At 40.1% G+C, this 25,528-nt stretch overlaps 1 protein-coding gene across 9 annotated transcripts in view; it reads right to left on the minus strand.

Moving 5' to 3' along the window:
* LOC109965402 (probable phospholipid-transporting ATPase IH) overlaps positions 1-25,528 on the minus strand; it is a 37,036-nt gene that overhangs the window by 8,894 nt on the left and 2,614 nt on the right. For all 9 annotated transcript variants that reach the window (XM_020609376.1, XM_020609375.1, XM_020609377.1 and 6 more), the window contains 24 exons: positions 14,802-14,924; positions 14,464-14,553; positions 12,876-12,956; positions 12,220-12,327; positions 10,355-10,483; positions 9,336-9,439; positions 9,170-9,220; positions 8,786-8,850; positions 8,605-8,686; positions 8,329-8,479; positions 8,037-8,234; positions 7,764-7,937; positions 7,032-7,198; positions 5,423-5,494; positions 4,501-4,574; positions 4,256-4,359; positions 3,588-3,769; positions 3,031-3,264; positions 2,657-2,834; positions 2,471-2,573; positions 1,945-2,090; positions 1,177-1,236; positions 339-466; positions 60-195 (listed from right to left, as the gene is read on the minus strand). In XM_020609376.1, the coding sequence (XP_020465032.1) occupies positions 60-195; positions 339-466; positions 1,177-1,236; positions 1,945-2,090; positions 2,471-2,573; positions 2,657-2,834; positions 3,031-3,264; positions 3,588-3,769; positions 4,256-4,359; positions 4,501-4,574; positions 5,423-5,494; positions 7,032-7,198; positions 7,764-7,937; positions 8,037-8,234; positions 8,329-8,479; positions 8,605-8,686; positions 8,786-8,850; positions 9,170-9,220; positions 9,336-9,439; positions 10,355-10,483; positions 12,220-12,327; positions 12,876-12,956; positions 14,464-14,553; positions 14,802-14,924 (2,940 nt within the window). The remainder of the gene's footprint in view (positions 1-59; positions 196-338; positions 467-1,176; positions 1,237-1,944; positions 2,091-2,470; positions 2,574-2,656; positions 2,835-3,030; positions 3,265-3,587; positions 3,770-4,255; positions 4,360-4,500; positions 4,575-5,422; positions 5,495-7,031; positions 7,199-7,763; positions 7,938-8,036; positions 8,235-8,328; positions 8,480-8,604; positions 8,687-8,785; positions 8,851-9,169; positions 9,221-9,335; positions 9,440-10,354; positions 10,484-12,219; positions 12,328-12,875; positions 12,957-14,463; positions 14,554-14,801; positions 14,925-25,528) is intronic.

A 25,528-nucleotide genomic window follows, 5' to 3' on the forward strand; every position in this document is an offset into this window, starting at 1 on the left:
ACTCATTTCACAAAATGACAGAACTCACAGTTTCTGTTGACAAAGAGACACGGGCTCACCTGGCCATTGCTGGTGAAGGTGGTGTTGTCAAACAGAAAGTAGGCACCAAAGAAGAAGATAACAGCATCCAACACACCCAGGCACGTCCAGTACAGGAAGACCGGCCAACGTAGGAGGGAGTTTTTCGCTATGTCCCTGAGAGAGGGTGGGTAGAAAATAGAACAGTTGATCAAAAGGATAAACTCTAGAGCAAAAGTCATAAACACTTAATTGTAACAATCAAATAATAGTTTTAGTAGCAGAGCATGTAGGGGTCAGACGCTAGCATCCGACCTCACCTGTATAAGACGGGCTCCCTCTTCAGTGTCTCCACGGTGACATGCTGCTCAACCAGGCTGTAGAGGAGGATGGGGAGTGAGGTGAAGCTGATGTTGTACAATGTCAAATAGGCGGTGTCGTATAGAGGCTGCCAAGGGACAAATACAACACAGACGCCATCAGATATCAAGAACTGAAAGGCCATCGTAGTATTTAAAGGTGCATTAACCAAGATTGTACACAATGTCTGATAAATCAAGTGACAATGTGACCTGGTGTCGCTCAGCTATACTATGATTTTAACTTGGAAGTACTTCTGATGGGTGTTTGTTTTGAGTCTTATTAGATAAGAAATAACTTTAAAGCCACATTTAGTGATTTATTTTGGCCACTTGGAGGCAGAAAGGTATTAACACCTTACAAAGTTGATATGACGAATATGTTTGCAAATAATTGGTTAATTACACATCCGGCATACATGAAGCAACTTTAACATTTACACAGAGTTGTCTTTCTGGCCACTTGACAAACTGGGTTTATCACAGTCTTTTTGCAACCAACGGCTGTTTGATGCTTTGTAAAAAAGACTGATGAGAGTCTTGGGCAAACCCAACGAGCTAAAAAGAGCTGAGAGGACCTAAAAAAAATCAGGTGATAATTCTGTGGTGTCTACAAGTGACAGCCTTCATATCACACAGAATAATTTGCTGCATTGTGAATATTCACATCGATAATTGCAGCTTTAATATTAAACAAATCATTAACAAAATTCAGCACGTTCAATGTAAGAGCACTGTGAGGCTCTATAGTCCATGTACACACTACACTGTGTGCTTGCAAACTGTATATACTACTCACCTGCTGGGAGAATCCACAGAAGAACTGGTACAAGAACTGAGGGAAGATGAAGCATACATTCTGGAAAGATTTAAGAGGGGGGAAAAATAAGTGGAGAAAGTGGTAAGCTTGTGACAAGCACACATGAGATCCTAAGAATCTAAAATTGCTACTGTAGTGTCCACAAGGCCAGGAAACCATCTGGAAAACACTCGTTTCATTTTGATGAACCAAGAAGAAAAATTAATAAGTTAATTTTGACTTCCCAGGCAGTGAGGAGCAGAAAGACATCTCCCTGCCCCCTTTCAAACACACAAAACCTCTGCGGCTTTGTTTCAGCTAAAGACAGCTTCATGCAAATTTATTTCTCACACACATCTCCACAGATGCCAGCGCTAATAGCAAGACTCCAGCCAGACTTCCAGACTTCAGGACCCCCACTCCCTTTCAATATGAATGATTATTAAAAGGTATTAATATTAATATTCATAAATCCGCTACTCTACTGTCAGTTCTGTTTATGCAGAGCTATAATCTCACTGAGTGGGCTGCCAAAAGAAAAAAGAAATGAATCAATTGGCAGGGCACTGCTTGCTGTGGAAGCCACCCACACTGATCATCACGGCCATGAATCTGGGAGACAATGCTGCACTGGGGGTTCATGAATCCAGTAATCTGCCAGAGTTGCTGAAAAATCTGGTTCTTTGTAAGTCAGTGTTGCACTGGGAATTATGATAAAGTGATTAAAACGTGTGAGTCACTGAGGTGCACAAGGCAGTCATCTAATACCTTGTAGAAGAAGTACTGAACAAGCTCAGCAATGCGGATGTAGTAGTAATGGCCATGAACAAGTAACATCTTCTTCAGGTGCTTAAACTTTGGGATAGCATAGTCGCTGTTTCTTGCTGCCTGTCGACCTTCTTTACCCATGATGCCTGAGGGAACAAAAGCAGTTAGGGAAGATAATGTAACGCGGCCAAGACTTATGTATATACTGTAGCTATTATGTATGGTCTTTGATATTAAAATGTTACTGACAAACATCCTGCCTCAGTGCAGCTCTGTGAAAAACAAATCTGAGGGATTATTGCCAAAAAAATGTTTGTTTACATTGTGTTGGTGTAAAAAAAAAAAAAAAAAAAAAAAAAAAAAAAAAACACTGGTCTATACCGTTCCATCAGATTTGTATTACTCTCAAATATTAACATCACTATAAGCTTTAAAATCAACTCTGGCTCTAATAAAAACAACATATTTTATATATTAATGATGATTAGCAAATTAGCCACTAATTAGAGCACTGATATGAGCTCACCGATGCCCACATGTGCTTCCAAGATCATACTGACATCGTTGGCACCATCACCAATGGCGAGGGTTATGGGATGCTCTTTGGAAGCTTTAATTAGCTTCACAATCTGCAGACACAAAAAACACAATCCAGTCTCTGGCACGGTTTGTCATATAGGAGTATATATGAAAGGAAGCGCAGTTCTGTCACCTGTGCTTTCTGCAGCGGTGCCATGCGGCAGCAGAGCACAGCGCTACAGTTGCGACAGATCTCTAGAAAGATCTCTCTGTAGTTGCTGTGGCCAGTACCATCCTGGTTAGGCTTCAGTACTGCAGACAGAGTAGCCCCATCGATGATCAGTCCAAAGTCAAGGCAGTCTATGGACAACCTGGATGGAAATATCGCAGATCAATCAAAAAGGGAGATTTATGTTCACACACTTAACTGTAGATCATTCTAGTCTTGAAATTCAGCTGATTTGACCAAAAGTTAAGAGTACATATGCTGTGTAGACTGTGACTTGGTGAAATGTGGACCCACAGCATTTACAAAATGGTGCAGTACATACATGCATTACTGCATACCCAGAAATAGAGCATTGTCTGAGAACAGTTCTGTTTAGTTCGAACAGAACATCGTGCAAACTCTGCTCTTCTGTGCGTTTCTTGGTCAGCTCCAGGATCTGCGTGCTACGGCGGAACAGCTTGCTGGCGTAGCAGGTAGCTGCCGCTGTCTCCATTTTGTCTCCCGTCAGGACCCAAACTTTCATCCCAGCTTTATGCAGCGACTCAATGGTGTCTGCAGCTTTCTCCTGGAGCCTGTAAATCAATAAGTCAATAAGTGATTCGGCCTCCTCGGGTAGGTTAAAGCATCCATCAAAACTCCAATCAATATACTACTAAGTGGTGATAACTTTTCACTGCGTGACCACCCATGTCTCTGCCTATCTCCAGTATATTTATTAGGAAGTCAAACTGTCAGGCAGCTGATCGATCAGTTAGGGTCAATGCTGAAGTTGACTTTGTCAGAGCACAAAAACATCTTGTATTATAGTAGAGCAAAGAATAAAAAGCAATCAAACGGCACAGCAGCGTTAGAAGGAAGTCATGTTTTCTGCCCTCTTGGGTCGCTGGTGACCAACCTGTCCTCGACTGCTGTAGCCCCCAGAAGCACAAAGTCCCTCTCGATGATGTCATAGGCCTGCGCCAGCCTGTGCTCCCTGTCCTGTAAGGCGAGCTTGGCTTCAGACAGGTGATGACATGCCTCCTCATATTCAGATTCCAACAACCTCCGATAGGCAACGCACAGAGTCCGTAGCCCCTCCTGGTGTTATAGTGAAGCGAGAGATGAAGACAGACTGGATTTGTTAAGTTTGATCAATATGAGTTGTTATAGTGGACATGTTTTCAAAAACTTACGTTTCTACACATCCAGCAGACACACAGCTACAGTAGCATTCATTTGTATGTGTGTTTCTATTAGCTCCGTTTTGGTCTTCAGAACCCCTAAGGGAATTATCTGGCTCTCTACCTGCTAAATGCTGAACTTTGTCTGCTACTTGGTGCTGCAGACATACAATAGTCTAGCTTTTTAGCTGGAGCCAATCCCAGCTGACATTGGCGAGAGGCACAGTACACCCTGTGACAGGTTGCCAGTCTATGAATATCATTTATAAACCTCATAAATTATGAAATTCTTTTACATGAGGTAGATGCTTATAAGGATACATTTCTGCAAATCTCTGATATTTGATGATATTTATGGTATATTATCAATCCCATAGTATATTTTAACTGGTAAGATGCTTACTACAGCATTTTGTTCCACCCGGGCTTTCACTTGCTCCACCTTCCCGGACACAACCCGTGGAAATATGGACGAGTCTGCGCCCTTACAGAAGAGCAGATATTCTCCTGAGAGTCCAGAAACACACAGATGCAACAAAAACAATTACACAAATGCATAAATGTTCTAGTGTCTGAAATCATGGGTTTATAAAATGTAAAAACATAACACTGATATCTGTTTCACTTCTGTGTGAGAGTGCATTTTACCTGAACTCGACTTCACTATGACGCTCATTCTCCTCCTCACAGAGTCAAAGTTCAGTACATGGAGCAGCTCAAACCTGAAGGAAAGACAGTAAAACAGTAAAAGAAAGGTCTCTTTTTTTATTTACTTTATAATTCATATCCATTAATGTCTGGTGTTATTTCCCCCCAAAGGTGCCCATTTGGCAAATAATAACTTTAAATGACACCTTTGTTATTCACCTGCAGTTAATTACACCATGCAGTTTTTGTTTTACTATAATTTCTAAAGTAAATCATATAGATTAAGTGCACCTTGCTGTGTTATCACATCCACTTCTAAATAAACAATCCCCTTTTCTGTTACTAATTCTGAGTATTGTAGAACTTTCTGATGAGCATTAGGCCAGCTGTAATTCAGATGAAGTGAACCACACTAAGTACTGAAAATCTCACACTGAGGTTCAAAATTTGAATTAAGCACATTTCAGCCCAGTCTGGCCCAAAGATTCATCCCTATAAATGGAAAAAACAGCAAGTCTGAGAATAGTCTACATCCATATACTTTGCCTGCTTCCCCAAAATACAGTAGCTCACTCCTGACAGGCCACTGCAGAAGGTGATGGCAAGGGAGGATGATTACATGAATACTTCTTAGGGATCAAAACAGACACTCCTGCCCAAAAAGCACTGTCTAAGGGAATTGTGCTGCCTTTCACTTGTGGCGATCAGTCTGAGTTTGCAGATGTTTTGATATTAACTGAGCAGTTTGTAAAAATGTCCTCTCTTTTGTGGTGGTAGTATTTGGTAACCTCTGTTGAATATGAAACACAATCCAAAGGCTGTTTGCCTTCAGGCATCTGAAGCATGGGCCCAATTCTTTTAACTGACTTGCTTCTATTTTATCGGCTGTGGTGTAACCACAATGGACACTTAGCAGACCAACCTTTCAATCTCATCATCCTTGTTGAGAATCTCCATGTAGTTGTCTTTCAATCTCAGATAGGTATAACCCAGCCTGGCAATAACAGAGAGGGGAAAAGGATTCATTAAAGTCTGACAGAAGGTGTTTATCCATTTTCTGACACATTTAGTGTAACCAGTGGGCAGCTCACAGGATTTCACAGCTGTGAAAGCAATATGAGAGCAACACCCTGTGATGGGGCATGTTTGACCATGTGTCTTACGTGTGTTCAAGACTACGTTCAGACTCAAAATAGTACTGTGTTATAAAGGTACTGGTGGGAAGATGAAATACAATCCAGGAAGTCCAGTTCAACTAATATATCTATTTTAAAGCTACTAAGGTACTAACACATTACACAGCAGTTTATATTATTATAAGGAAGGACTATACAACTCTGCACAAACATTTACTGCAGCAATCATGTCTTCCTCTGCCTCAGGGGCTAAGGTTTGTAAGGATTTTGCCTATATGGCCAATAATTTTTATTACCAGCATAAGTTGAGCAACATTTTTGTTGGATGATCTGTGATTCTTTGCTGGCGCCCTCTGTTCCAGGTTCCCTGCTGTGACAATGCAGTGATCTCATTGAAATCAAAGATGTGGCCGTGTTATTGGCACAAAGCCGACGACACCGGATCTAAAATGAAACAACTATATAGCCACCCTTTAGTGCTATAATTATTTTTGATGGTGTTTGGGGGTGTTCATGCCCATGCTGGTCAAATGTAGGACTAGTAGTCCTTTTTAGCTATTATGCATTTTATCAGTTGCACATTGACTGTTGACTACTGCAGCATACATTCTCATATTATATTCTTGTATATTTTTATTATATCTCTGCATTTGCTGCTTAAAGTGCCTTTTGTGTTATTTATTCATCTACTTTATATTTCATTTGTACTGTGTGGCATTCATGTGGATGGCAAAGTAAGAATTTCATTGTACAGGGAAACACATTTCCTAACTGTGCATATGACAAATAAACACTTTGACCTTTGATGCTAACCACCTGACAATCTTCTTATTATTTGCACTACTGTCACTGTTTGCACATGGCTCTGAGTTTCATTATAGCCTATTAGGTTGTACCATTTAGTTTGTCCTTATTACTTTAATTCAGTTTTCATATTCTATTTATTCTGCTTGTATTCTTTATTTCGTTTCTTAAACGATATGGGCATTCAACATTATGTGAAAGAGAAACAGTATTTTGATTTTTCTGTGTGTCCTGCAGATATAGTGAACTGACAGTAAAAATCTTGATCTTCTTATACATACTCCTCTAATTTTAGGACAGCTAGAAAATGATCCTAACCAAATCTTTTATGAGTGAACAGCACACTGTCTTGAATGGCTAAATCACTCTCCTGACCTCAATCTGATTTGATTGCTGAAGACCAAACTGAAGTTAAATGCCCCTAGTTAAGATGGCGGCTTTACTGAAGTGACAGAGCATCACCAGGGAAGACGCCACGTTTTTTACTAATGTGTGTGAGCGAGACTTTAAAGGTGACAGACTAAAGTATTTCCAACCAAGTACCAAATTTGATGACTTTATTAAAATTTATTTTAAACTTTGTGTGTTTACCTTTTCATTCCTTCCACCAAAGCCACCTCATCTGGTGAGGAGGAGATGTAGAAAGAGGTGGGTCTGCCCTGGTGGAGGCCTCTCTTGATGCCATCCACTGTCACCTCTTCCTTCACCTGTACTGTGTGGCATAGACACAGCGCTCTGAAAAACAGGTCCTCATGTTCCTACAGAAACACAGCAAAACATTATAATACTTTATTTTTATTTCATTCAGGCAATAGTTAAGTTCATTTCAAAGGTGCCTTTCCAATATGGTTTCCCTTTTTGAAGCAGTAATCCTCAAATTCCTTGTCATTTGCTGCATAGTAGTTTAGTGCCATTTAGTCATTGCAGTGTTTTTTTTTTTTAACTACAGTACATTGGCTAGAAAAGTTTTTTGCCCATTCAGGTTTTTGCAGTTTTTGCTCTTCTCTGTCTCTGGTCATCTGTGGTGCCTATTGCTGCTCATGCTGACTACACAATTTTTTTTCTATTAAATCTAAGCAAATCACTGTTGCCTCTGCCAGAAATGCAAGGCTCATCATTTTTCTATGTACTGTACCAGAGCACTTTTCCACATAACACTTAGGGTTCACAAAGAAAATGCCAACATTTTAACTACCTATACACACTGTAGGCTGTGTTTACTGTGTTTATGAGTAATGGTATTTGGTGTCTAAATTAGTACGGCCAAGTTCCAATTCAGGCTGGACTTCGAGGCTTATTTACTTCACAAACACCCACACTTACTCTTCTGTATCCACCAGGTGAGGAATCGATCATGTCTATACTGGAAGCAGCACTGAGGATTTGGCCGTTGCAGATGGCATGTGGGATATAAACGTTCCCATCAACACAGCATTCAATAAACTCCATGTTGTTCTCAGTCAGGGTGCCAGTCTTATCAGTAAACACATACTCAACCTGAGAGGGAGGAAGGATAGAGTAAGAGCATGTCTACAGAATGTTTACATTCAAAAATTGTAAGAAATTATCCCTCTGTGTATGTGTATGCTGATGTACCTGTCCCAGCTCTTCGTTCAGGTCAGAGGTGTTGACCTGAGCACCCTCGCCTAGCTCTTCATCAAACATCTCCTCATCCCAGGTGATGAAATAGGAGCCGAGGAATTTCTGCATCTCTACCGTCACATACATAGAAACTGGGATGATGTAATTAAACAAGACCATAAAAGCCAGGAAGTCTGTCAATGCTCGGATCACCTGGGAAAGAGAGGAAGCCAGCTATGAAGTGAAAAATGAGATTTGGGATTAGGCATCAATATTTTGTTTATAAAGTAAAGCTTGATTAACGGACCACATGGCGCTGGCGCTCATTCTCAGTTCTATGGTTGTACCAGGGTTCGTCTCGGTCAGGAGACCACTGCCAAGCATATTTCAGAACAGTGTTGATCACAGCTTTACTGATCAAGATGCAGAGATACACTATCAGAAAGGCATTCATTGACCTGCAGAGAGATAAAGTAAAGGTTAGGATGAGAAAGCAGGGAATTTACTCATCCTCACAAAAACAATTATTGACAGACTACTTCTCTAAATCATGCAGTGAAAAGAGCAGAAATGTTAATTATACTTTTCCACAGCAGAGCGCTTTTGAGATTTAGACTGGTAATTAAGTGCCATCTTGGTCTCCATGCCTGTATAGACTGCAACAGCTAAGGGGAGAGAAAACACCTGGTTACTCCGACAATAATGCCATCTGCCTTTCCCCCAAGCCTTCATCAAACATGACATTAAACAGAGTGAATTACTACCATAAATATGCTGCGTGTTCTTCAGTGTGGCCCCTCTAAGCAACAAGTTCTCAGCCCCAAGTGGTCTGCAAGAAAGAAACAGTCTCGATTTTATTCTTCTTCTACTTTTGGCTGCTCCCGTTAGGGGTCACCACAGTGAATCATCAGTTACCACCCAACTGACAATGCTAAACTTGGCGTGTTTTACACCGGATTCCCTTCCGGATGAAGTCTAATTTAGAGTCGCCAGTCAACCTAAGCTGCATGTCTTTGGACTGTGGGAGGAAGCCAGAGTACCCGGAGAGAACCCACGCAGGCACAGGGAGAACATGGAAACTCTGCACAGAAAGTCTGGGCCTTGTCTAACAGATGTGTTTAAATAAAAAGTAGACAAAAAGTACTCACCTGGCCACAGGTTCTTCTCTGCCCCTGTAAATACTTATGCGCCCCACAAATCTAAAAAAAATCACAACAGAACCAAATCAAGACACAGCAATAAAGAAAAATGTATTTCTCAGAGGTTGTTGCAGGTTTGTGTGTATAGATCCATCAGTGAGTGTGTCAGACTCACTTGTAGAGGTCAGGCTGTGGTTGTTCACATTCAATAGTGGCATGTAGCGAATCCACCTCCCGCTCTGTTCTAAAGGCCATGGTGTCTGGTACAGCATAATAGGTCTGAAATAGAAAGGTGGAAGACAGGGGAAGAAGAAGAAGACAACAGAGGAAAATGTCACCCATAGCCGCTAATGAGAGCTGGGTTCATTTGACTCCTCAGCCTGACTTCCAGCAGGTTTTCTAAATGCCTGGGACAGCCAGGGAGGTGAGCTGTCATAGAGCATTCCCTGTCAGCAGAGGACAGCATGCTGAGGTGGGAGGCACATCAGGGGGTTGCCCTGGGGCATGTGGGGGTTTGGAGTACTCTACGCTACACCGGAGCATATGCATGTGAAAGCGTATGTTCAGCCGTGCAGATGGTCATGTGAGTGACATCAGTGAACATCAGAGAAGAAGTGAAAACGTGACGTGTGTCACCTACATTTTATGCATTTAGTGTTATTGCAAAAGTGTAGGGATGCAACTAACAAATATTTTCTTAAACAATTCATCTCTTTGTCTATGAAATGGCAGGAAATTATGAAAAATGTCCATAACAGACATCTTCAAATTGCTTTTTTTGTCCGAATGACCAAAAATATCCAGTTTACTATGAACTATCATGCCTTTAGTTTGTCTCCCACACTGTTTATTCATTTATATTTATTCAGTCGTCTTTATGTCAGCTTCTTCAATGACCACTCACACACAATCATGTAGCGCTGAATATACACCTGATATCCATAATAAATAATGTTTGTGATACTGTAAGAACACGTAAAAAAGAATATTTTTCCTAGTAACATTTAAATAAAAACACTGTATTTGTACAGAATGTGGACTATGAAATATAGCTGACTGATTTCCCAGACCTCTTAAGGACCCATGTACAGCTTTTCTTTTAGGGATCAAAGCTAGTAAATCTACGGGGACATGAATGTGAAATATTCACCATTCACAAATATTAAATCAAAAATGATGCACTAGTTCTGGCACCTTGTGACTCGACTCCCCGTCCAGGCTGGTAGTGGTAACATAGCAGGTCCCATCAGGACGACTGGAGGACAGCAGGATGAGGTCACAGGGGAAAGTCTCATCCTCCCTCACCATGACGATGTCTCCCACCTGACAGAGCAGGCGAGACACATCACACACCTGTAGTGGCTTTCACATCAATAATAAATGAGAAATATGTTGAAAAGAGCTTCATGTAAACATGACACAGAGAGCTATGGGTAATCATCTGCTCATCATTTAGCATTCCTTTTTTTTCCAAGGACTGAGAAGTTGCATAACAGATTATGTGAGCAGAACATCTTAAGATCTGATAAATCCCATCTCCACGGTGACCATACACACATGCTCTAATTTTGCATGAATAATATATTCATCATTATTCCTGCTCCCAATTCACACTCTGATCCTCTCTGTTTGATCTACAGAAGTGAGAAACCTAGAGACAGAAAACTCTGGAAGACGAGAGACAGATGGAGGGAGAATGGACTAACTGAGAAAATGACAGGAACAGTGACAGAAAGAGAGAGCCAGAAAATGATTGTCTGTCCAAGTGAATGTAAAATGTCTTTCCTGATCAATGACGCTCAGTGGAAACTACTGCTATGGTAACACAACTGAGAATACTCTGTAACCTTTAAGGCTGCGCAGCTGTACTGAGGCCTCATTCTAAGATGACCCTCAACATCCCACTCAGTCTCTCTGCGTATGACAGGGGCAGAAGAAATTAGATGCACCTGCACCCAATAAACACCTTCGTACCCAATGGTGAAACAATACTGACATATCCTACACATAGGAGGTGCTGGTTAGACACTCACATTATACAGCCTGACATGTCTGTTCAAACTTCAGTGAAGCTGGCTCATGACGATCAACCCTGCATCTGATACCAGACAGATTCATTTCATTTGTATCGTGCACCAAAGTGCCCAGCCCATGTGGATTTACAAGACACCACTAAGACTGCTGCATTTCAAACTTTACCAAATTCTCCTTATATTACAAAACATACAAGAAGCTTTGTCTTAAGAAAACTACATTAATGTCTCAATTAATCTACTCTTGTCTTTACCATTCTTGTTGCTGTACTGTTTTGGAGAACTCTACATTTTCTCTTTCTTAAACTTTGCCATTGTTGGAGCTGTTCATTGTACAGAGATTTATATAAACAAAAAACTCCAGCAGCTCAGAAATGCAACAGGAGAAGCACAATTTCACTTTCTTTTAATGCAGAAAACTAAACAGGGTAGTCAACAATGCAATCTGAAATGGTAATATTAAACTCACGTTCGACTGTCTACATTACATAAAATCCCTTGTGTGTGGGCATTTCAAATTTGACATGGGGAAAACAAGTCTCCACCAGTAACAATAAAATCTACTATATGGAAAAGCAATTACAGAATGCAAGGAATGTTAAACATTTCTACTAATAAAACGCCAGCCATAAAGATCAAAAATGGGGTGTAATACAATAAAAATCTCAAGGATAATATGGAATTTCTGAGGAATGAGCCTCGCTACCAAGCAGTGATCTGCTGTTGCATCAGAATGACATAAGAAAGCATCAGGAGATGATGACAGGAATATTTTAACTCAAGAAATACATCAATCCTGTTCATTCTCTGGGGGAGGGGGTCTGTATATTGTGCCAGGGGACACTGACTGTTCCTCTACTACAGCTTCAGGGCAATTAACTGGTGGGAAAAACAAGAGAGAGCAAGAGAGGAAGAAAGGAAAGTTAGAGAGGACTGTCGATGGGAAGAAAGGTGAGCTATAGAGCAGACCAGTAGCGCTGCTTTGCGGCCTCTGGCGCTATACCGCTGTAATGAGGCCGCTCTTACCCGTAGCTTGTGACTCTGTGTTCTCACCACCTTCCCCCGCTGTACCACATCCGCCGGACATTCATTTAAAGAGCAGTCGGCTTTGTGTCTGAGCCAGTCCTCATAGCCCTGAGAGAGATGCAGCAAGAGAGAGGAAGAGGGAGAGCCAAACTGTTGGTCGCCAGGGTACAAACAGCAAATATGGATTATTGTGTAGAGAGAATCCGGGGCAGAGCAAAGCATGAGATCAAGAGAAGTGAAAGACATACACTATAATTTATTAGCATTGTACTCCCCGAGTTTAACGACCTCTTTCCTGGATTTCTAGCCAAAATATTATGTTTTAGATTTACGTTCCAGTAAAACTCAGGCTTACTTAGACAGAACAGTTTCATCTATCACCAATAGTACCCCACCCCTCAGTACCAGGATATGTTAGTGAGGAAGCATTTCCCAGGGGCACCAGATCCTCAGCTACAGTGATTAACAGAAGAGAACATTCATTACCGTATTTCCCACATCACCAGACATATTCAATGGTGTATCCTTTCACTGAGAGCGGAATGTGTGTATACAGATAACAAAGCAGCTGACTGGTACAGTGTGCATGTGTGTGCGCATTCAGAGCTGGAAGGGGTGCGAGTGGAATAGGTTGAGCACGTCTGTGTGTGTCCTACCTGTTTTATGGCTGTGACGGTGATAACAAAGAAGAGGGGCAGGCCGCTGGTGACTGGGCTGGTGGGGGTGTCAATGATAAGCTGCAAGAGAGAGGAGCAGTGAGAGGACGACGCACGGGGAGGATGGGGGGGGACAGAGAGGAGAGGGGGAAGGAGGCCAAGTAATGTAACGCCAAGTAAGGAAGTGCAGCAGGGAAAAGGTTCTGTAATAAGGAATCAAGTATCATTTTAGCAGTAATCAAATTCTGTTTTATGCTCTTACAGAAGCGCAATGTAACAAAGTTGGAACTCTGCAGTCGACAATAGGAAAGAGGAGCTCAGACTATGTGCCATACCCAGTTTGCTCCATTAATAGGGTGCAGCATTTCACATGCTACTGAAAAAACATACAGTACACAAAAACCCAAGCTGCAACTTTTAATTCTGTTCTGGTCCACTAAGGCAACTTTTGCTAATGAAACTGTTGTCGCCCCCTCCTCTATGGTGAATTTGACCTTGGAGGATTATTAAATATTTGGTGCAATATAGTGGCTCCACGAAAAGCTGTTTGTCTTTGATTCTGATCCACAGAGAAAGACACCGGGCAGCAAGACACTCATTACAAGAGGATAATATGATGGTAGCAAATTCAAATTAACTTGCTAATCCCCCGGCCAGGTAACCTGGATAACTGCTCTAATTTTGAAATCAGGGAACAATGAGTGCAGGAACCAAACAGGGAGTAGATGATTGGCTAAGTGCACATGGTCGCTTAAAGACCCTGAGGTAATTTAAGGTGATGAGGCCCACTTGTTAAGTAGTGCAACATTCCATTTCTGGGTCCAAACTTTGGTTTATTCTGCTCAGTTCAATATGCCGCAGTGTTGTGTGTTGTGTTCCCGATCATTTCAATAGATCTGCATCAAAAATATGGGTCAGCTGTCATTTTACCGCTTTCCTTGTGATGAGAAAAAGAAATGGCAAGTCACAGTATTCTTAAATTAATACTTAATTCTTAAATAAACAGTATTACATTAATTATATAATTGCGTATAATTGCGTTATAATTGCGTACCAGAGTATGGTTATTATGCCACCAGGTAGAGCAGCTATACTGACTACTCTGCTTGAGTTGAAAGAATTTAGTTGTTTTGTTTTGTTTTTTACTCGCAGTGATGCCTAAAATATGTTTTAGGCTGATAGGCTCCGGTATTTGTGTCTGGGAGAGTCTGGACCCAGAAGTGGAATGTTATGTCACAGTTAACAAGCAGATACTGAAACATCCAGGTCCTTTAAACATTATCAAAACTATACTATCTAGTTACCTACTGTATAAAAATGAGGCAGCGTGCAGCTGTCACACATCTCCAGCTGCCTTCAAAATATCTGGATGCAAAGCTGCAGACTATTATTTCAGTTTCATATAAGAATTAAAAACGTATCATAAAATGGGCTCTGAAAAGCAATGTTTGATACCAGTAGTTGCTTGTGAGGTTTTAGGATGTTTTGTTTTTGCTTTAACAAAGGGAAAGCTGGGCAAGTATTTCATTAGCTTCAGTGTCAGATGGGTGACAAAATAAGCGTTTGTAAGTTTTCGTAAAAATCTCACCTGAACCAAAAATATACCCAAGAAGTAGAAGTTGGCGATTCTTCTGAACTGCTCAAACAGGTTCTTGGGAATGAAGTTCCAGAAGGTATACTGTGGGACCGAGCAACAACATTACTATCACAGACGTGAAAACAGAAAGGGAAACAAAAGAACACAACAGTCCTTATGGCAAGACAAATGGTGATGCACAGCTTGAGGGGCACAAAAACAGCGAAATGTGTCATTTTTAAAAATGTGGCCACAGAAGCCGTTACGTGGGTGTCAGAATATGAAACAAAGAAGTAGCAATGATGGAAAACAATGTTATGGCATCGACTTGAGGGCTGTGGCTCTCTCACCTTGGAGGACACGATGCGGTTGTCGGGGAAACGCTGAGGGATGTAGGCCTCAGCTCCCGGAGGAGGTTCTTTATGCCCGAGGTACACTGTCCGACTGTCCACCCAGTTCTCCTCCCCGACACACTTAACGGAGAGAAAAGTAATATACAGATATAAAAAGTAATAGAGGAAAAAAAATGGGCTGGATCAGAGTTCAACTGTGTTCACTTCACTTTCAGTACAGTTCATAACCTGCCTACTATTATCTGGTTTATCTCATTACAACACCATTGAGTCAACTGAATACTGTCTTCTACCCTCAGGAAAACTTGGCACTCGTACCAAAATCTCTATAGACCTAGCCCCAGCATGTGACTCTCACGACTTCACAGAGATAATCTTTCATTAATGTGTGTGACAAACTGATTAAAATTATATTGTCCCTTGACCAGAAAGGATTACTTTTAATTCCGCACCGTTAGAAAAGTCTATGCGAGTTCAGGAAATACCTTCAGAATCTGTTGAGTGTTATCAAATAACGCTACAGGGTTTAAAACGGTCGTAAGTCTCAGTTTCACACATTAACGAAAGGTTATCTGTGTGACTCAAGTGTATGTAATACATGGGAGTCACAAGCTGGGACTACTTTAAATCATGCTTTTACCAAACACAGACCGACACAGTATATCATGCATATATACAGGTGCTGGTCATAAAATTAGAATATCATCAAAAAGTTGATTTATTTCACTAATTCCATTCAAAAAGTGAAACTTGTATATCATATTCATTCATTACACACAGACTGATATATTTCAAATGTTTATTTCTTTTAATTGTGATGATTATAACTGACAACTAATGAAAACCCCAAATTCGGTATCTCAGAAAATTAGAATATTACTGAATACCAATACAAAGAAAGGATTTTTAGAAATCTTGGCCAACTGAAAAGTATGAACATGAAAAGTATGAGCATGTACAGCACTCAATACTTAGTTGGGGCTCCTTTTGCCTGAATTACTGCAGCAATGCGGCGTGGCATGGAGTCGATCAGTCTGTGGCACTGCTCAGGTGTTACGAGAGCCCAGGTTGCTCTGATAGTGGCCTTCAGCTCTTCTGCATTGTTGGGTCTGGCATATCGCATCTTCCTCTTCACAATACCCCATAGATTTTCTATGGGGTTAAGGTCAGGCGAGTTTGCTGGCCAATTAAGAACAGGGATACCATGGTCCTTAAACCAGGTACTGGTAGCTTTGGCACTGTGTGCAGGTGCCAAGTCCTGTTGGAAAATGAAATCTGCATCTCCATAAAGTAGGTCAGCAGCAGGAAGCATGAAGTGCTCTAAAACTTCCTGGTATACAGCTGCATTGACCTTGGACCTCAGAAAACACAGTGGCCCAACACCAGCAGATGACATGGCACCCCAAACCATCACTGACTGTGGAAACTTTACACTGGACCTCAAGCAACGTGGATTCTGTGCCTCTCCTCTCTTCCTCCAGACTCTGGGACCCTGATTTCCAAAGGTAATGCAAAATTTACTTTCATCAGAGAACATGACTTTGGACCACTCAGCAGCAGTCCAGTCCTTTTTGTCTTTAGCCCAGGTGAGACGCTTCTGACGCTGTCTGTTGTTCAAGAGTGGCTTGACACAAGGAATGCGACAGCTGAAACCCATGTCTTTCACATGTCTGTGCGTAGTGGTTCTTGAAGCACTGACTCCAGCTGCAGTCCACTCTTTGTGAATCTCCCCCACATTTTTGAATCGGTTTTGTTTCACAATCCTCTCCAGGGTGCGGTTATCCCTTTTGCTTGTACACTTTTTTCTACCACATCTTTTCCTTCCCTTCGCCTCTCTATTAATGTGCTTGGACACAGAGCTCTGTGAACAGCCAGCCTCTTCTGCAATGACCTTTTGTGTCTTGCCCTCCTTGTGCAAGGTGTCAATGGTGGTCTTTTGGACAACTGTCAGGTCAGCAGTCTTCCCCATGATTGTGTAGCCTACAGAACTAGACTGAGACACCATTTAAAGGCCTTTGCAGGTGTTTTGAGTCAAATAGCTGATTAGAGTGTGGCACCAGGTGTCTTCAATATTGAACCTTTTCACAATATTCTAATTTTCTGAGATACCGAATTTGGGGTTTTCATTGGTTGTCAGTTATAATCATCAAAATTAAAAGAAATAAACATTTGAAATATATCAGTCTGTGTGTAATGAATGGATATAATATACAAGTTTCACTTTTTGAATGGAATTAATGAAATAAATCAACTTTTTGATGATATTCTAATTTTATGACCAGCACCTGTACATAGCTCAGGGCGGCACAGCAGTGCATTGGTTAGCGCTGTTCAAGTCCCAGCCAACTCAGGGACTGTGCGGAGTTTGCATGTTCTCCCTGTGCCCGTGTGGGTTCTCTCTGGCTTCCTCCCACAGTCCAAAGACGTGCAGCTTAGGATGACCAGAGACTCTAAATTGCTGATAGGAGTGTGTGTGGTCATCTGTCTACATGTCAGCCCTGTGATAGACTGGCGACCTGTCCAGGATGGACCCCGCCTCTCGCCCAAAGTCAGCTGGGATTGGCTCCAGCCCCACCGTGACCCCATTCAGGAATAAGCAATATAAATAATGGATGGATGGTTGGACATAGTTCACTGCGTATTTATACATCTGTAAGATAACCTATGGTCATGAGCTTTGGGTCATGACCGAAAGGGCAAGATCCCAGATACAGGTGGCCGAAATCAGCTTTCTCCACAGGGTGGCTGGACGCACCCTGAGAGATAGGTTGAGGAGCTCGGTCACTCAGAGTAGAACCGCTACTCTTACACATCGACAGGAGCCAGCTGAGGTGGCTCTGGCATCTGTTTTGGATGCCTCCTGGGTACCTTCGTAGCATGTTCCGTGTTCCGGGCATGTCCCACCGGGAGGAGGCCCCTGGGAAGACCTAGGACACGCTGCAGGGACTATGTCTCTTGGCTGGCCTGGGAATGCCTTGGCATTTCCCCCATAGGAGCTGGAGAGAGTGTCTAGAGAGAGGGAAGTCTGGGCATCTCTGCTTAGACTGCTGGCCCTGCGACCCAGTTCCGGATAAGCAGAAGAAGATGGATTGATGGATAGATTAGAATTCCCAATCTGATGTTGCTTCTTTTGGACAATAGGTCTAGTATGCCACATTTCACTTGACATACAACTTGTCTTTTGTTCTCAGCATTAACACCACCTAACCCTAACCCTGACACAGCTCAGAGCAGAAGCATTGATCACTAGCACAAAAGTTCTGGAACAAGCACTTCAGTGGTTCGGTGGTCCCCGACATTTTGGCAGAGATGTAGCTCCTCATGGCCAATGAACAAAACGTTTAATGTCCTTGGGTTAACACGTGAATGAATCCTTTTACAAGTCTTCTCGGTAGCCTTGTAGATTCTGCTGCATACGGTTTAACAAATTAAGTTTGGACACAAGATAATATGTTGGCTAGTGTAACTTTTTCTAGTGAAATCTGAAAAAAAAAACAAAAAACAAAACAAATATAAACATCTGTTTCATACGGAAGAGTATTAGGGCCACTGCATACATTTTTTTTTTTTAATTCTGACTTTATTCTCAGTTGTGAACATCAGTACGAGTGAACAGTTAGCATACAGGACAAACAAACAAGTTTAAAGTCAGAATTCTGAGAATAAAGTCAGAATTTGAAAAAAATTATATGCAGTGGCCCTAATAAAAAAAAAATTAATGCAGTGGCCCTAATTAAAAAAAATGTATGCAGTGGCCCTAATTAAAAAAATTATATGCAGTGGCCCTAATTAAAAAAATTATATGCAGTGGCCCTAATTAAAAAAAAATTAATGCAGTGGCCCTAATTAAAAAAAATGTATGCAGTGGCCCTAATTAAAAAAAAATTAATGCAGTGGCCCTAATTAAAAAAAATGTATGCAGTGGCCCTAATTAAAAAAATTATATGCAGTGGCCCTAATTAAAAAAAAATTAATGCAGTGGCCCTAATTAAAAAAAATGTATGCAGTGGCCCTAATTAAAAAAATTATATGCAGTGGCCCTAATTAAAAAAAAATTAATGCAGTGGCCCTAATTAAAAAAAATGTATGCAGTGGCCCTAATTAAAAAAATTATATGCAGTGGCCCTAATTAAAAAAAAATTAATGCAGTGGCCCTAATTAAAAAAAATGTATGCAGTGGCCCTAATTAAAAAAATTATATGCAGTGGCCCTAATTAAAAAAAAATTAATGCAGTGGCCCTAATTAAAAAAAATGTATGCAGTGGCCCTAATTAAAAAAATTATATGCAGTGGCCCTAATTAAAAAAAAATTAATGCAGTGGCCCTAATTAAAAAAAATGTATGCAGTGGCCCTAATTAAAAAAATTATATGCAGTGGCCCTAATTAAAAAAAAATTAATGCAGTGGCCCTAATTAAAAAAAATGTATGCAGTGGCCCTAATTAAAAAAATTATATGCAGTGGCCCTAATTAAAAAAAAATTAATGCAGTGGCCCTAATTAAAAAAAATGTATGCAGTGGCCCTAATTAAAAAAATTATATGCAGTGGCCCTAATTAAAAAAAAATTAATGCAGTGGCCCTAATTAAAAAAAATGTATGCAGTGGCCCTAATTAAAAAAATTATATGCAGTGGCCCTAATTAAAAAAAAATTAATGCAGTGGCCCTAATTAAAAAAAATGTATGCAGTGGCCCTAATTAAAAAAATTATATGCAGTGGCCCTAATTAAAAAAAAATTAATGCAGTGGCCCTAATTAAAAAAAATGTATGCAGTGGCCCTAATTAAAAAAATTATATGCAGTGGCCCTAATTAAAAAAAAATTAATGCAGTGGCCCTAATTAAAAAAAATGTATGCAGTGGCCCTAATTAAAAAAATTATATGCAGTGGCCCTAATTAAAAAAAAATTAATGCAGTGGCCCTAATTAAAAAAAATGTATGCAGTGGCCCTAATTAAAAAAATTATATGCAGTGGCCCTAATTAAAAAAAAATTAATGCAGTGGCCCTAATTAAAAAAAATGTATGCAGTGGCCCTAATTAAAAAAATTATATGCAGTGGCCCTAATTAAAAAAAAATTAATGCAGTGGCCCTAATTAAAAAAAATGTATGCAGTGGCCCTAATTAAAAAAATTATATGCAGTGGCCCTAATTAAAAAAAAATTAATGCAGTGGCCCTAATTAAAAAAAATGTATGCAGTGGCCCTAATTAAAAAAATTATATGCAGTGGCCCTAATTAAAAAAAAATTAATGCAGTGGCCCTAATTAAAAAAAATGTATGCAGTGGCCCTAATTAAAAAAATTATATGCAGTGGCCCTAATTAAAAAAAAATTAATGCAGTGGCCCTAATTAAAAAAAATGTATGCAGTGGCCCTAATTAAAAAAATTATATGCAGTGGCCCTAATTAAAAAAAAATTAATGCAGTGGCCCTAATTAAAAAAAATGTATGCAGTGGCCCTAATTAAAAAAATTATATGCAGTGGCCCTAATTAAAAAAAAATTAATGCAGTGGCCCTAATTAAAAAAAATGTATGCAGTGGCCCTAATTAAAAAAATTATATGCAGTGGCCCTAATTAAAAAAAAATTAATGCAGTGGCCCTAATTAAAAAAAATGTATGCAGTGGCCCTAATTAAAAAAATTATATGCAGTGGCCCTAATTAAAAAAAAATTAATGCAGTGGCCCTAATTAAAAAAAATGTATGCAGTGGCCCTAATTAAAAAAATTATATGCAGTGGCCCTAATTAAAAAAAAATTAATGCAGTGGCCCTAATTAAAAAAAATGTATGCAGTGGCCCTAATTAAAAAAATTATATGCAGTGGCCCTAATTAAAAAAAAATTAATGCAGTGGCCCTAATTAAAAAAAATGTATGCAGTGGCCCTAATTAAAAAAATTATATGCAGTGGCCCTAATTAAAAAAAAATTAATGCAGTGGCCCTAATTAAAAAAAATGTATGCAGTGGCCCTAATTAAAAAAATTATATGCAGTGGCCCTAATTAAAAAAAAATTAATGCAGTGGCCCTAATTAAAAAAAATGTATGCAGTGGCCCTAATTAAAAAAATTATATGCAGTGGCCCTAATTAAAAAAAAATTAATGCAGTGGCCCTAATTAAAAAAAATGTATGCAGTGGCCCTAATTAAAAAAATTATATGCAGTGGCCCTAATTAAAAAAAAATTAATGCAGTGGCCCTAATTAAAAAAAATGTATGCAGTGGCCCTAATTAAAAAAATTATATGCAGTGGCCCTAATTAAAAAAAAATTAATGCAGTGGCCCTAATTAAAAAAAATGTATGCAGTGGCCCTAATTAAAAAAATTATATGCAGTGGCCCTAATTAAAAAAAAATTAATGCAGTGGCCCTAATTAAAAAAAATGTATGCAGTGGCCCTAATTAAAAAAATTATATGCAGTGGCCCTAATTAAAAAAAAATTAATGCAGTGGCCCTAATTAAAAAAAATGTATGCAGTGGCCCTAATTAAAAAAATTATATGCAGTGGCCCTAATTAAAAAAAAATTAATGCAGTGGCCCTAATTAAAAAAAATGTATGCAGTGGCCCTAATTAAAAAAATTATATGCAGTGGCCCTAATTAAAAAAAAATTAATGCAGTGGCCCTAATTAAAAAAAATGTATGCAGTGGCCCTAATTAAAAAAATTATATGCAGTGGCCCTAATTAAAAAAAAATTAATGCAGTGGCCCTAATTAAAAAAAATGTATGCAGTGGCCCTAATTAAAAAAATTATATGCAGTGGCCCTAATTAAAAAAAAATTAATGCAGTGGCCCTAATTAAAAAAAATGTATGCAGTGGCCCTAATTAAAAAAATTATATGCAGTGGCCCTAATTAAAAAAAAATTAATGCAGTGGCCCTAATTAAAAAAAATGTATGCAGTGGCCCTAATTAAAAAAATTATATGCAGTGGCCCTAATTAAAAAAAAATTAATGCAGTGGCCCTAATTAAAAAAAATGTATGCAGTGGCCCTAATTAAAAAAATTATATGCAGTGGCCCTAATTAAAAAAAAATTAATGCAGTGGCCCTAATTAAAACAAAATCGAAAACCACAAAAGTGAAAAGCTCAGAGTCACATATCTAAATTTATCTACTGTGATCAACAGGCGCTTGGCAGTGGGATAAAAATAGACATGGAGCCAACAGTGTAAGCTGACTTGAGACCCCTCCAGAACATTAGGGGGGCGACATGACCCAGAGAGAGAGAGTGAAATGGAAAAAGAGAGAGAGAAACAGAAAGTGTGGTGGTACAAGTGAAGCAGACTGAAAGGGAGTGAGCAGCACAACAGAAGCTGGATGGGGACAAAAGAATGAAAGGGGTGCATAATGAGATGAGAAGAAGAAACAGTTTTTTTATTTTAAAAAAGCTCTTTAAGGAGAGAGGAGACTGACAAATAGGAATTGGGACTGATGCTAAGTTAGCGCTTGTTGCTGACATGAAGACAAGAGGATTGCACTTGCGAGTTGTTTTTAAATGAAGACAATCTAACTAACCAAACTAAACTGTTAAAAACACATACGATCTGTTTTAGGGATATAGAGGGTCATGTTTACTGGTCTCAAATCACAACTGTCTCACTAAAAAAATTAAAAATAACTCCCTGATTCCTGTTCTTCAAAAACATGGTGATCATAGAGCAAACTTAAATGATCTTGTTAATACCCACCAAGCTGCTCTCTGTCTTTAACTGTTCATTAGTGTGAAAATTATACCAACAGTTGTTAATTCTTTTTTCTCTACACATACAGTGTAAGCAATCTTACATAAAAATGCCATACTTATGATTTATGTAAATGCAATAATTATAAATTTAATTGAAAGTTTAAATGTCCATGTGGTTGATGGACAGTGAATTATTGCCATAATTTGTAAGTAAACGACGAAAAGGTGTAAACAATGTGTCTCACGAGATTATAGCAAATTTTGAAAACCAGGCAGAAGTTCGGTTTCTCCATTTTCTCCTATGGATTGCAGGAAAACGTGTCTCTATCGCGGCTCTGCTATATTGTACTCAAAGGGCGTAAACTTTACCTTTTGAAGCCAAAGCAAGCAGTCAAATGTACTTTTCAAGGACTTAACCTCTTTTCATGACAAGAGGCCAATGAGGTATTTGTTTTACATATGGAGGTCTTTGTTTTCATGCTTGTGCTAAGCACTTGTTTGTCCTGTACGCTAACTGTTCATTCGTACTGATGTTCACAACTTGGTTCTCACAGCATAATGGTGTAATGGAGTCTCAGTACGTGTAAGGATATGTAATGGAATGTGACTCCTCCCGTTTCAAAGAACGACGTGTCTGTGTCGTCATGAGAGGAGCTAGGTACAGTTTGAACATTTTGTTTCACACTAGGCAACAGAACATCAGTAAATGGCTTTCAACCTTCACTGTGTTATTGAAAATCTACTTTTGCATATATTCCAAATATACTGGGGCGCACATCAATCCTGTAAATAATTCTGATTTCAACCATAACTTCCAGAACCAGCATATCCACTACTTTCCACTCCTATTTTCCCGCCAACTCCACAGTGCCCTGATTCCATCATTCATCCCCTCATTGTTCTTCTGTTTCCTCCCTTTGTTCCCTCCATCTCCTGAAAGCGTGTCACACCCTGACAGCGTAACAGTGTGAGAGGGCTGCAAAAAGAGAGACTTTATTGTGGTTTGCAGTTATGTGTTCAATGATCTGCATCAATCCCGGGTCCACGGTTCCCGGTTCCCGGTTCACCGTATTGCTCCATCAGGCAAAGTGGTGGGCTGGTTGGCTGCAGCCCATGGAGGATTTGTCTTTATTAACAACTCTGAGACAGCCTCCTCGCAGAGAGGCTGGTCTTACATCACCATCAATCATCAACTGTGACAGGATGGATTTGATAACAGCAATCATCCCACCACTCACTGCAACTTCTCCTTTTATGTCGCTGACTGTACAGTGGTGTACTCTCTTGGGTGGATGCTTTACAACTGTTTAAAGCCTGGATTCACACTGAGTGAACAGAAGCAGATCTGCTATTTTTAAGATCTAAAAAGCAGAGACAGTACTTCTTGTTCTGGTCTTCTTTATTAGTATGCCTAACATTTGCAGATGCTTTGCTCCATTGCACTTTACAGGGCTATGAATGTGTAAATCTTCAGTGTGGGAAAATTATCCCCTGACTCAGACAGCGCCATGAACCATCCAAGCTGTCTTCGTGATGCAGCTTCTTTCTACTACAGAGGTGAAATAAAAAGGCATGCGCCATTAACTGGCTTGATTAACTGGTCACGTCTTGTACAGTAGCTCCTCTGCTGGCCTGCCATGCTGTGCTGCAGAATTTTCCCTGACCGAGCTCTTCCTTAATGAGCTACTCGTACGTGTAACAATATTAAAGGACAGATACCACAAAATTACTTTAAAATGGCAAAATCTGTATTCTCTCATTGCCCCGGCTTTCTCTCCCAGCTGACTCGCTGTGATCCAACTTCTGGCCTTTTTTCTGTCGCCACCACAATCTTCATCCTAAAAAACGCTCTCATTCAGCCTGCCATTAATGCTAACAATATGCTAATACAATCCTGAAACTGTGCCTTATAGCAAAACCCCTTCAGGGTACGCCGTGGGGAAAAATATCATTGTTATGAGACAGAATGTCAATGCATGACTGTGTTCTCTAACACACACAGAGACCAGTGAGCTTGGCCCAAGCACAAACCCTGTGTGTTTTTATTGCTCCTCCGGGACCCCATCTCCAAGGGAAGCAATGGACAGAAATAGACTGCCCTTAACCATTTGCAGCAGTAAGAAATAGTGCTGCTAACAGTAATTTAGCAGGCTGTGATCTGCCTTTCATCACCAGCCAGTGGACCCAAAGAGCTGTAAAGTTGCTAGCAACCTTTCTAAAGCACTTAAGCACTCCGGGACCCGCTGGCACCTTTGTGATTAAAGGGAGACATCGCTGGCATTTCTCTTTTATCAGCTGAGGTTGTGAGAGGTCTCCACAAGAATAACAGAGATAAGATGTAAAGAAGGGGGAGGACAGGGGGGACAAGGGTAAAACAAGCTGAAAACAGAAGAACGCAGTGGCCATAGCGCTGATAGAAATCACAGTGTTGCTCCCTCAAGAGTCTATTACATGAAGGTGAAAAGGCAATCCATACAATTAAGAGGCTGTACTGAAGGCCCAATAAGATATTTTTAATACGACCATCAATCAAACATACCGGCATCTTCCTCATTCAGATTAAGGCCTTGTGCAATATTTTCATGGTTTGCACCTGTCTGAGGCATCACGCCGTCGTTATTATTAATACCAGACGACAAAGGGACACTGAAGAGAAGGAAGTAGAGACAGTGAACACACAATACACTGACCCACACGTACACACTGTTCAAACCACAGGAGCTTATCTTACTGATAAACCTCATTATAAATAAAATCTCTTCCTGCCATGTCCTGCCCCACGGTCTGCTGACATACCAGACAACAGCACACACACACACACTCTCTCTATTATACTATTTATCCACTTCAGTGAGGGCTTAGCTATTCTTTTATGCCAGCAGAGAGAAAAAGAAGTTGAACAGATTTAGATTATTATTCAACAAAATGCCCCATTTAAACCTCATGCGCTGCAAAACATCACGCCGACAGATTTTTCTTTCCAAAACCTATTTACTGTACTGCACTGGCTCCTTTTTGCACCCAATCTTTCTCCTGCATGAAAC

Source organism: Monopterus albus, unplaced genomic scaffold (assembly GCF_001952655.1).
Source record: "Monopterus albus unplaced genomic scaffold, M_albus_1.0 scaffold99.1, whole genome shotgun sequence".
Lineage (NCBI taxonomy): Eukaryota > Metazoa > Chordata > Actinopteri > Synbranchiformes > Synbranchidae > Monopterus > Monopterus albus.